Source organism: Balearica regulorum, chromosome 6 (genome assembly GCF_011004875.1).
Source record: "Balearica regulorum gibbericeps isolate bBalReg1 chromosome 6, bBalReg1.pri, whole genome shotgun sequence".
Classification (NCBI taxonomy): Eukaryota; Metazoa; Chordata; class Aves; order Gruiformes; family Gruidae; genus Balearica; species Balearica regulorum.
This window is the reverse complement of record NC_046189.1, coordinates 16986941-16998983: the sequence shown is the minus strand read 5'-3', so window position 1 is coordinate 16998983 and position 12043 is coordinate 16986941. Positions and strand designations below refer to the sequence as shown.

The 12043-nt window shown below is 38.3% G+C and overlaps 1 protein-coding gene across 3 annotated transcripts in view; it reads right to left on the bottom strand.

The window, feature by feature from the left end:
- The window catches only part of CWC22 (CWC22 spliceosome associated protein), a 34410-nt gene extending 23192 nt beyond the window's left edge, over positions 1–11218 (bottom strand). The window contains exons 1-12 of one of the 3 annotated variants that reach the window (XM_075756509.1): positions 11141–11218; positions 10456–10567; positions 7515–7582; positions 6569–6685; positions 6191–6448; positions 5588–5716; positions 3166–3334; positions 2749–2802; positions 1679–1814; positions 750–956; positions 567–629; positions 110–205 (exon numbers count right to left, since the gene is read on the bottom strand). In XM_075756509.1, the coding sequence (XP_075612624.1) occupies positions 110–205; positions 567–629; positions 750–956; positions 1679–1814; positions 2749–2802; positions 3166–3334; positions 5588–5716; positions 6191–6448; positions 6569–6685; positions 7515–7582; positions 10456–10482 (1324 nt within the window). In that variant the 5' untranslated portion in view covers positions 10483–10567; positions 11141–11218. Of the gene's footprint in view, positions 1–109; positions 206–566; positions 630–749; positions 957–1678; positions 1815–2748; positions 2803–3165; positions 3335–5587; positions 5717–6190; positions 6449–6568; positions 6686–7514; positions 7583–10455; positions 10568–11136 lie in introns of all 3 variants that reach the window. The other 2 variants (XM_075756511.1, XM_075756510.1) reach the window with 2 other exon arrangements.
- Between the last annotated feature and the right edge of the window lie 825 nt (positions 11219–12043).

The following is a 12043-nucleotide window of genomic DNA, read 5'->3' as shown; positions in this document are numbered from 1 at the left end:
CCCTTAACATTTGAACATTCTTAGTTGAACAAAACATGTAATAAGTTACGCTTTTCTTTCCTGTTTCATCTACAGCCAATCACTAGAAAGGTGCCAGTCATATACTTACCATCTTCATCCTCCTCTTCATCATCTTCTTCGTCTTCCTCACTACTTCCAGCCTCTTGATCTGCTTCAGATTCACTGTCACCTTCATCAAGAATTTCTGAAAGAGCAGTATCCCAGATTAAAGGAATACAGACCACAGTAGTTTCAAAACCAAAAAAATTTGATCCAACACCTAAGAGTGAAAGGGTGTCTCACATGGAGAACATGGAAGAGCCATAAAAATTGGTATATCATAACCGAATGAAAAGGTAGCTGGAGAAGTAATACTGAAGAAAATAGTAGGAATACATTGGAAAGGTCTACGATGAACTGAAAAACAGTTGTTATGTGGGACACAAATACCAGCCATGGTTAAATAATAAAGTTTGGTAACAATAGTTGGATAAGTAGATGGTCTATAAATGTGTAAATATCAAAGTATTATATATAAAACTGCATATACACACACGCTCCCCTACCTTTCTTCAGCATTTTGTATTTCTCTTCATTTTCCATAAAGTTCGGATCCATCTTGAAAACATCTTTAGAATAAAAGAAAATCTTTATTTAAAATACAAAATGAAGAAAACAACGAATATTTAATCTTAAATTTGTTTTCGTGGGGAATGCAGTCATAGAATTATCTTCCGTTTCTAACTTACTAAGAACATCTTCTGGGTTGTAGTCATCTTCTAATGGCAACATATGAGTAAACTGATCCTCCTCTTCCACTAGATCTAATCCCTCTGGAATGATTGGATGATCCTTGAAGCCATCCTTCCGTACAGCAAACATGACTTCTATCATATACTGCACACGCACATCAATTTTAGATTCATGCAGAATGTGTCGAAGACGGTCAAAGATTGCTTTGGAAAAAAACAGAAATGTAAATGTGTACTGGTTTCGGCTGGGATAGTTAATTTTCTTCATAATAACTAGTACAGGGCTGTGTTTTAGATTTGTGCTGAAAGCAGTGTTGATAATACAGTGATGTTTTCATTATTGCTAAGCAGTGCTTACACAGAGCCAAGGCCTTTTCTGCTTCTCACACCACCCCACCAGCAAGTAGGCTGGAGGTGCACAAGGAGTTGGGAGGGGACACAGCCGGGACAGCTGACCCCAAATCACCAAAAGGATGCTCCATACCATATAACATCATGCTCTGTATATAACTGGGGAAGCTAGCGGGATGCATGATCGCTGCTCAGAAACAGATTGGGCATCAGCTTTTTTTTCCTCCACAGGTGGTGAGCAATTGCATTTGTGTATTTGCTTATTTTTTTATATTAGTATTATTAATGTTATTCTCTTCCTTTGTCATCCTATTAAACTGTCTTTATCTAAACCCATGAGTTTTCTTTGGGGTGTCATCCCTGTCCCCCTGTTAGTTTTTTTGTTTGGGGTTTTGGGGGGTTTTTTCTTCTTCTTTTTCCTCCTTTCTCCATTCTCATTCCCATCCCACTGGGGGTGAAGTGAGCAAGCAGTTGCATGGTGCTTAGTTACCAGCCAGGGTTAAACCACAACAACATGAAAAGGATTTACTAACACAAACACCAAAAAGACAAATGTTCTGGTTAATTATACTTACCATTAATACCTCTAGGTGAAACTTCTGTTAATTTGAGCCCACTCTCTTTAATAAACCCAATTGCTACTTCTATACTGTCATCCGTTGGCCTTTCGAGCAGCAAAGTGAGCATTTCCAAACATAAAACCTCATGAGCCTATGGAAAGAATATCAGTAAAGAATTTGAATGTACAATGTTATACTATTATTACCGATTTACTTGATGAAGCAGTCCAGCCTTTGAGGGTGCCACAACACACTTCATCACACACACAAGGCAACAGTACTGGGACAAAGCTAATCAAGAAGAAGTAAAAATTTCAAATACAATTTTACCACCCGTAAAATTTTACACCAACTTTGTAGTGAATGTGACTATTGCTATTGAAATGAACAAGCAAGCAATGAAAAACAATTTGCCAATAAGAAAAGAAAAAGAACGCACTTCCAAGAAGCAAATAAAACAGCACTTACATTACAGAAACTAGTTCTAAGTACATTGTGTCTATAATTAAATCGGGTCTTCCAGGATCAGGCATATAAGCAAATGGCACATCTGAATTAGTTTTCTCTTTACCAAAATGCTGTATATTCCCAACGCATTCCCAAAACACTGCTTCTTGCCATTATTTAAATCGGAGTATCCTGACTTCTAATACATAAAAATGTGACATAGAGCTGGATACAAATTTGATTTAGATGCAACTGAGTCTAGTTCTGCCTACAAAGATGTTTAAGTCAGATGACAGTACTGCAAGGAAGTGCTGTTTAAGATATGTAGGACAGAGCCTCACATGAAGCTTGCTTTGCATCAAGGTTTGTCTGAATACTAGCCCAAACATATTTACGAAGTCTGAGGAAGCTCTGGAGTATAAATCCAATGGTAAGCAATGATAACTGCATAGGCAATTACCAACCTCTTTTCTAAAAAGGTCCTAACAACTTACAGCAGACATTAAAAGGAAACCTGGGCTCAGATTTTCAGCAGCCTTTAGAACAGGGATAGCATCTTCACTTAGGCTACTGCTGTCTTGAAATTAAGGAAATGGCCATATAGGGTTTGGATTGAGTAGAAACATGAAGTAACATACCACATTCTGATTCATCAAGTGTGCAACAAACTTTGAAGACGTTAGACAGAGTTGCTGCAAAAGAAATAAAATAGGAAATTTTAACACATCTTATACGGAAGAAAAAAAAATACTTTTGTGTGTGCATCTCAATCAAATTAAGTCATTAAATTAACTATTTTGGGATAGTTGAACTGATAGTTTTTCTTTGGAAGTGTACAGTCCTAATTGTGAAAAACTATGACAGTACCAAACCAGAATATGTTGTCAAGCTTCCATGATACTCTAATACTACTATACTTAATGTACTAGTGATAGGTCCTGACCCACAGGTCTTGGTTGTGCTCCTTCGAAGTATTTAATTTGAACACACTTGACACAAGGTTAACACTGCAGAATTACAAGTTTCAGTATGTTGCTCCCTCACATTTTACATACCTTATCATTTCTGCGATATCCTTTGCGAAAATTTAGTATCAACCTCTTGAGAATCAATTCACCAATATTTGGAAACTTTGAATTGATAATTGCCACAAGAGCTGCATAAACATGGGTAAAAATTGGAGAGGCACTCTGAGCTTGCAAAATGGATCGAGACAGCAATCCCCTGTAAAAATACGTAAGTTTAAGATTTTTCTGGTAATAAAACATTTGATGTTTTTATTCAGTACATATCACATAAAATAGTATTGTACAGCTGGAATGGTTAGAAGATATCAGATGGTCATTTTCAAACCATTGTTTACCATGCCACATAAGGAGTTTTGCAAGATACGTTGCCCAAATGTGCCTGAGCCAAGAAATTTTTAAACTGATACCTTATCTTTCATTAAATATTGTTCTTATTAGAACTACATTTGCAAGTGATCAGCATGTAAAAAGTCTTCATCTTGTATCCTGCAATTATATCTCTTTAATGTCAATGCAGGCTCTTCTTAGCTTTGAAATCTGTGATTGTGCTGTTTCTTTTCCCCAGTTGAAAAAAACCAAAATCCTGTTTGTGACTGAAAAAAATATCTGCTCTGTAACTATTTATGAAAACATAAAATTGTGATCTAGTGTAATGATAATTTAAACAAGCAAAATTATAAGGAATAAAAATTACAATTCCATAAAAGGTTCCTAAAAATAAAGATGGACCTAGAAGTAACAAAACAGAATGTTCAGTAAAACTAGAATGGGCAAAGTAATGCTTTTCAGTGTTTTTCTCAAATGAAACTGCATATTTTCAACATAATAATTATGTTTTATAACTGAGAACTGATTACAAAAGACTATACTTACAGCCTAAATGAATGTCAACACAAGGCTCATGAGATAATTGTTCTTTTATTGTACTAACAGTCTCTCTCACATTTTTATCAAGACCAAAGTTTGAAAAGAATCTGAGACTCCCACCCTCAGTTTTGCTTTTTCTAATGCTCTAGTATACTGAAATTGACTTTCACTGTATTACTCCACTACAAATGGGGGGGGGGAGGGGAGGGAGAAACCCCACCAAACATGAATTTTCAAAGGGCACACTGATATAAAACTAATCTTCTCTGTGGTCTATTGAAATTTTTCCGAAAAACTCCTAAATGGTACTAAGTACAAATTGCATAAGGATCTTATTCCTACCTACTTTGGAGTTGACAAATGGAATAGAACTCATTTCATACAAGTGCACAGAAACTGAATGTTTCATTTTGAAACTATTAGTTACTTCTCACTTACAAACTGAAATTGGTCTGGTTCAGATCCTATTTACCCTCTGGACAGAAAATTCAGAAAAGCACTTAACAGCTAGGTAAAATTTTATGTCATTAATTTTATACGCACCTTTGTGCAAAATTGGAAGTAAAAATGAACTATAAGAAGGGAAATGGTGTCATCTTCCATCTAAATTATTTTGAAATGTATAGGCTTCTAAAGCACACACAAAAACTTTCACAGACAAATGTATTTTAAAGAACGTGCAATAAGCTCATTTTTAAACTAAAATATTACTGCTTGTATGAAAATGAAGTTCTGGGGACATGAAATGCAGGCAAGTAAAAAGTAGCTCTACAACAAACTATTCAAGACTTCATTATTACTTTTAACAGAAATCACATTTAGCAACTACTTGCTCACTCTCCAGATTTTACTTCATTCTCTTCTGTTATTTTTATGCTATTTGCAGGATTCTGATCTTCCCATCAGATATGACATACATGAAAGTAACATATTCCTTAGCTATAACCTCCTCAAATAACAGTGATTAAGTTGTGACAAAAAAAAGTGTTGCTATCTGCTTAAAATGTAACAGAATTATTTCTGGGTATTTTGTTCAGAGGGGGTTTTTTGGTTTTGCTCATTAAAATGCCAGCCTGTCTAAGAAACCCATACTCTTTTAGGCTAGCATATTTAACCTCTATTGACATGAAAATTAAACCAGTCAAGTCATCACACAGTATTCGTACTGAGCTCAAATAGCATTACAACAATAAACAATCCAGCCATATAAGAGTAGTAAAACTTGTTTTGCTAAATACTGGCTACAAATATTATTTGTCCCACCGAAAAAAATCCCATAATACAAGAGTAAACCCAGACACACCTGTAAATTGCAAGTCATTCAAGTAAAACGCATAGGTAAAACCTTTAAGAAAAGGAAAAATATACCACCTGTTGCACTCTTATTCCTCCAAGCGTACAATCCCTTCGCCGTTGGCCCCTTCCCCAAGTAGGGGACCACTCTGCATAGGACAATATAGCCTACGGTTAATTTTACATCTGACTAGCATCCATACACTGCACATAGCACTCTGATGTACACATGAACAGTATCTATATTAGCAGAAAAGCAAAAGAATTGTTTTAAAATACTAAGACTTACCTTCCCCGAACAATATTTTCCTGAAGGAGCTCATGAATGATATTTTCTATATTAGAAACGTTCACTTTATTGACAAGACCATTGATCGATTTCTTCAAGGCTTCCCAACTCATCCTCTGATATGCCAAGCTATTACAAAGGTATCACAAATTATCAATGCTTAAATTTGAGGTAGCACCAAGTGATTTTATCTATATATATGAAATCATGAATATAAGTTGTAAAGAGTACAAAATGTAAGAAAATATTCACTGCATAAATTTGAAGACTAGTTCACAATTATACATTTAACTACTAAGAAATCACTGAGCAACATGATATACAAAAACATAATTCTCCAGATATGATGTAACCCAGTATGTTCTGTTTTTGAAGATATTCCAAAAAAATCCCTTATGTTCTGTATCCCACTTTTCTATTTAGACTTTGCAGCAGAAGCAAGTACAGTCATAATCCAATTCTCTTACCCTTCTTCTGATAAAAATATACCTTCAAAAGAATGATCACAGCCCTCAAAAGGTATCCCATGTTCACCAACATTCACTAAAACCCTTTACTGTTTTGCTCCTCAGTCAAAATTCTAATATGTTACTTTCAACTCACCTATTTTTATCAGTGATTTGCTCTTGCATCATCCTGAGCTTGGCAGGTGGAATATATGCACCACCTGTGCGAGTAAGAATTGGATCCACTTCTTCTTTCTTCTTCTTTGAAGTGGTCTCATCATGAGCAAGTGAGCTCTGGACTGTCGACCTCTCTGGACTCCTACGATCAGGTGATGAGTATCTTCTCTGCTTCCTTCGATCAGATTCTCTCTCCTCCCATTTTTCATGGTGTCTCTCTCTCCCCCTTTCCAACCTTCTAAAAAAAAAAACCAAAACAAACCACACACCACTAAAACACTCAAGGGTTCGTGAAAAGTTTTCACATTTCATTGTTTTAAATGAATATTTTATTAATGATTAAGAAAAGGCTTGATACCTTCCATCTGAAGTTCTGTCATCATAGTATTCCCTTCTTGAATATTCCTGATCATATCTGCTGTCATCAGAGTACCTTCTCTTTCTGGGAGATGGAGATCTGTCACACTCTATATCCCTATTTGCAATACAAGACACAAAAATCTTAGTAACAGTCTTAGAAAAGCAAGGCTATTAATTGCTATGTGCAATACAATGTTACATATATAGTAACTGTTCCACTTCTACAAACTGAGTTTCAATATACACATCATTCAAATAGAAGATACTTGTAGAATAATTTGTTGTCAGCAAAAAATAATCAGAAAAAAAAAAATCAAGAGAAGCACTGTAAAAGGAAGCTCCTCCTAGACCCTAAAATTAAATACTAAATGGCAATAACATCAAATACCAAAGGTAAATTCAACACCATTGAGTGTTCCTTGGAACAGATGCATTTGTTTCACCTACTTTTGCTAATAGAATAGACACTATTAGCTAAAAAAAGATACTGTGTTTAGTACAAGAGGTTTCATTCTATTTAAAATGTAAAAAAAAAAAGTAGTAAACTGGTCACAGTTCGTCTCATGCCTTGGTAGACTGCACTTCAAATGATATTTCTCCACCTCCCACTGGCATCAATAATCTTACTCTAAAGTGACAATTGTGGTATCACCAATATGCAAGTGCAAGCAAAAAGCTGGCATCTAATTTTCATTTTCAAGTCCCATGACAATTTAACTGCACGCTAAGGATTTTTTTAAGATTTAGTTTTAATAACAAATCTATTCAACTACCCCTATATTGACGTTCATGTATTTTATTAAACCTACACTTATTTTTCACTGCTCAGTTATGATAATATATAAAAAGAAACAGAACCAGAATTTTTTTTTTTTTTATTTATCTAACTCATTATGCAAGGTATATATACAGAATTATAGGGTATAACTATCAAATCATTCTACCTGTCCTCTGGAGACAAACTTCTTTGGCGTGAACTGTAGTTTTCCTTCCTTTCATAGCTGGAACCATGCTTTAAGAAAACAGAAAGAAAAATCAAGCTCCAGCATTATACGTTAATTACTGATCTCAAGATATATGTGCTGACAAAGAGTTCCATGCCTTTGGTTCCCTACTCCTTCAGACTCATCAAATAAAGCTAATGGCAGTCAGTTATGACGAGGAGAGCTGGTTCTAAATAACAAGTAGTGAAGCAGCTGGACTCCCTGCTACAGGATGCTGCAGATGCCAAATGCTTACATGGGTTCAAGAGACTGGATAAACACTGAAAAAAAATTCACATGGGTTACCAAAGAAATTATCTGGCTCAGGAAGCTGCAAATAGGCAGAGACTGGGAGAGTATGTGTGCAAGTACTTTTATGGTTGCCCTATTCCTAAACTTTTCAGCTATCAACTGCTGCTGGAGACTAGAATAGACAGACCTTCGGTCCGCCTTTTCTGCTTCCTTCTCCCATACGCCGGTTTACGCTTTGTGGCATCACATGCAGTACCATTAACAGAATTCTACCATTTCTTGTTTGAAGAGTGTCCTTACTCTCTCCTAAAGATACACTTTATTGCATATTTTTTCCTTACCTCCCTCCTTTCTACTAACAATTTATTTTCTCATGAGTAATTTCCAGCTTCTACATTCTAAACATCTAAGTTATGCTGTTCCACTTGACATATCCTGGAAGTAAATTTCATTTTAGATTTTTGAAATATAAGTTTATAGGATTGTTTAAGGGGTAAACACATAGTTCACAGCAAATCCTGTGGTCTGAACCATGACATATAAAACTATGGAGTCATATAAAACAATAGGAGTATGACAGCATCTACAACACACAAAGACATGAACCTCAACAAGATGTTTCAAAACTACTTTGGTACAACTAAGAAGCAGCTTTTATGACCTCTATACTTTCATTGTAAGGGCCATCTCTTCCCTTAAAATATTATTTCATTTTTTCAGAACCACAATCTCATGTTATCAGCTGTGAAATAGGTAACACTTCACCTTGATGCAGAAACTCAACACAAGGATGTGCTAATGTAACTTGACTGAACTATTTTGCAGAAATATTCATCTCATTAGTTGAAGTTGCATTCTATCCATTAACATGCTGGCACAGTAGTTTTTGCCCCACCAAAGAACCAGTTAAAACTGCTGGGTTAGTAGAATACAGTGACACCTCCTGCACAAACAGACCCTGATGTGCAGTTATACCCAATGATCTCCAAAAACTTAATTAGAAAGAAAAGCAGCTTTACTAAATAGCAAGTGTGGCATTTACAATGAGCTGTGCAAGTAAAATCAACGTTGTCTGAGGCTTCCTAAAGAAATAATAGCAACACAAAGATTATGAGCATCATCCTATCAACAGGCTGATGAGGCTGACTTACTATCACTCAAATTAGGGGGGGGGGGTGTGTATTTACATGTAAATATATGTATTTATATTTTTGAGATAATTATAACATATCCTAGAATATAGTCTTCTCTAGGGTATGTTTCTAATGCTGTGTTAAAATTATTCCCTTATTATCTTGCCTGAACCAAGACAATGCTACAAAACAAATGCATTGCATCATTTACTGGGAGTATGCATCCGTACAGAACATCCACCTGACAATTTAATTCGAGAGCATATAGCAGATCATAATAATACCATATAGCAGATCACTGAAATCACTCAAGGTTTAAAAAAAAAAAATCCTTAAGTTGTTGGGGTTTTTTTCCCAAAATAATATAATGCAAGACTGTATCCTAAGCTTCCAAGAAACTAGTAATAAAATTCTTTCAAAAACACAGAACAGTTACTGTATTTGAATAATATTTAGCAGATGGGAAGAGGTGGGTCTTTTTCCATTGATGATCCATTCTCATGAGTTCTCCGTCATCTGCCTTTGCCCAAGCAGACCCAAAAAGACAAGTGTTAACAGAAATAAAACAATGTTACAGATGTCTCTCTATTTGGCAGTTCTCATGTCTCCTTGCAAAAAAAGCTATGTTTGCTAAAGAACTTGTTGCTCTCCACTCTTTGTGACTGGGCTTTCTGCCAAGTTAGTCATCTTCCTTGTCCGTTTTGATTAAAATTATTAACAGAAAGTGTCCAAACAGTGTGCTTTCACTAACTGGCTTATTTCGACAGATGAGAGAACACTACCACAACCACCAGACTGGGAAGATATGAGAAGATATCAAACTACCGCTCAGGCATCCCTATTAAAACACACTTCAGTCAGAAGAGCTGGAACCAAAAGAGTGAAGAAGCCTATGCAGGGCTGACCTCTAGAAACATAGGCAGAGAAATTTCACAGATTTGAGACAGTGTATCAGAGGATTATTGTTCCACTAACCTGTCCCAAATTTAATGTACTTTACAAAGGTGATATTTCTAAATCATCATCTTAGGAGAGTAATTTTAAACCAATTTTTCTCCTTCTTGCATTCCTAAAAAAAATAAATCCATTCTTATCCATTCAGAAATGTACCACACAGCTTTTAAAAGCTTTAACTTTCTCTGTAAGACATACAGTTCCCACATTAACTGCTACTTCCTGCCTCTATCTTTTCATCTTTACATCGATGTTCATTTTTCAATACCTCTTTTCTCCATTCCTCCACAGGCTTATGTTCTTTGTTGAGCCATCATTCAGTCAGTCACTTTTCACCAATTACTTCATCATTATATGCTAATAATGTTCAGAACTTCCATTGTTAGGACAATAAGCATTAGAAACAATAGTAATTGACTTCACAGCAATATTTTTCTTGTAAACAGCTGCTGTCAATTATGGATAGTTTGCTTGACATAAAGAAAGTTTTATTTACCACATCAACTGCACACCAGTAATAAAGAAATAATCAAACCCCACAACTTAGGTTTAAGAACACTCACATTTACTTGTGTCACCCTGCTCTTCATCTTGACTTTCTACTTCTTATGACGTTCTGAATGTGCAGCAGTAAGGCAATCCAAAATGGAGTTCAGCATATGAAAAACATTTCATCTATAACACAGAGAAGACAATAAAACAAACTTTCTATTGCACACAGTGCAGGAACCTGTGGTTTTGATTTGTTCTTTAAAGCTACGCTTGCGTAACTCCTTAAAACAAAACAAGCAGTCCCGTCCCCCGCCTACCCCGCCAGATCCTGACGGTTACCCAGCACCTGCCGCAGGAGATAGAGGCAGTAAAACGGCAGCGTGGAGCTGACCGGCACCACCGCCGCGGCCACTCGGCACAGCCAGCCCACAGACCGGGGGCGCGGCAGGGGACGCCGAGGGGACGCCGAGGCCCTGCTCACAGGCCCCGCCACAAGGCTCCCGGCCCCGGCCGCCCACCGAGCTCTCCGCGGGGCTGCGCAACCGTCCGGCCCGGTTCCCCCCGCCGAACTACGACCGGAGAGGGGAGGCCGCGAGCACCCAACCGCGGGCGGACCCGCCGGCAAGCGGCGCCCGGGGTCTCCCCCCACTCCCGGGAGGAAGGCGGGACGGGGAGAAGGGAGACCGGCCGCCCCGCCCGCGGGAGAGCGGGCTGCCGCCCACCGACCCACCGCGGCCCGCCCAGCTCCGCACCTACCGCCCGCCGCCGCGCACGGACAGAAACAGCGTCACTTCCGGCGGAACGCGGCGCACAATGAGCGCGCCGAGCTCGGGCTCCGCCCAGGCGCTGAGCGCGCGCGCACACAGCTCCGCGAGCAGCGCAGGGGAAGCGCGAGATTCTAGCCGCGCGGGCACCGCTGCACGACGGGAAACGTAGTTCGGCGGCGGCGCAGCGCCTGGCCGCCATCTTGCGGTCCCGGCTGCGGCCTCGGCCGTCCCGTTGCCTTTCAGTCTGTTACGTAGACCAAACGTGTTTGTAGGGGTTGTTGCAGGGGAACAAAAACCCGGCAGGAAATAAGCCAGTAAAGTGACTCCTGAGTAGCTCTACAGCAGGCGTATTACTCCTTTGAGCTCACCCCACACTTCTCTAGTGCCGACTTTTCTCAGGTGACACATCTCAGAAAAAACAGCCCCGTTGGTACCAAGTGTACAGGGTTCCTGGCAGAAACACAGGTGACAGCAAACAAGCACTCACTTCCCTTAAGGAAGAGAAGCTGTCCAAAATCTTACAGCATCTCTGTAAAATTTAGTGGATTTACTGAATGAATTTAGCACACCTGCCCCTTAAATACCACCTGTAGCACACACTTGTGTCACTTACAATGAGCTGCTGGTTAAACATTCCCTGAAATACATCCAGGACATACATAACACATTGTACCATCTTGCGAGTTACAATGCTGTTAGGATACCTGCTTATTGGCAGGGGCGGGGGGTGTTGCCTCTAAAAGTTTGCTGTAATTCAGCACCACTGATTCACACTAACAGAAGGCCTGTGGCTTGTTATAGGCACAAATTTGTTTGGATTGAAGACCATAATTACATGCATAGGGAGGGGAAAAAAAGAAGAAAATGCTATGTAAGGCCTTAAAATGCTTAT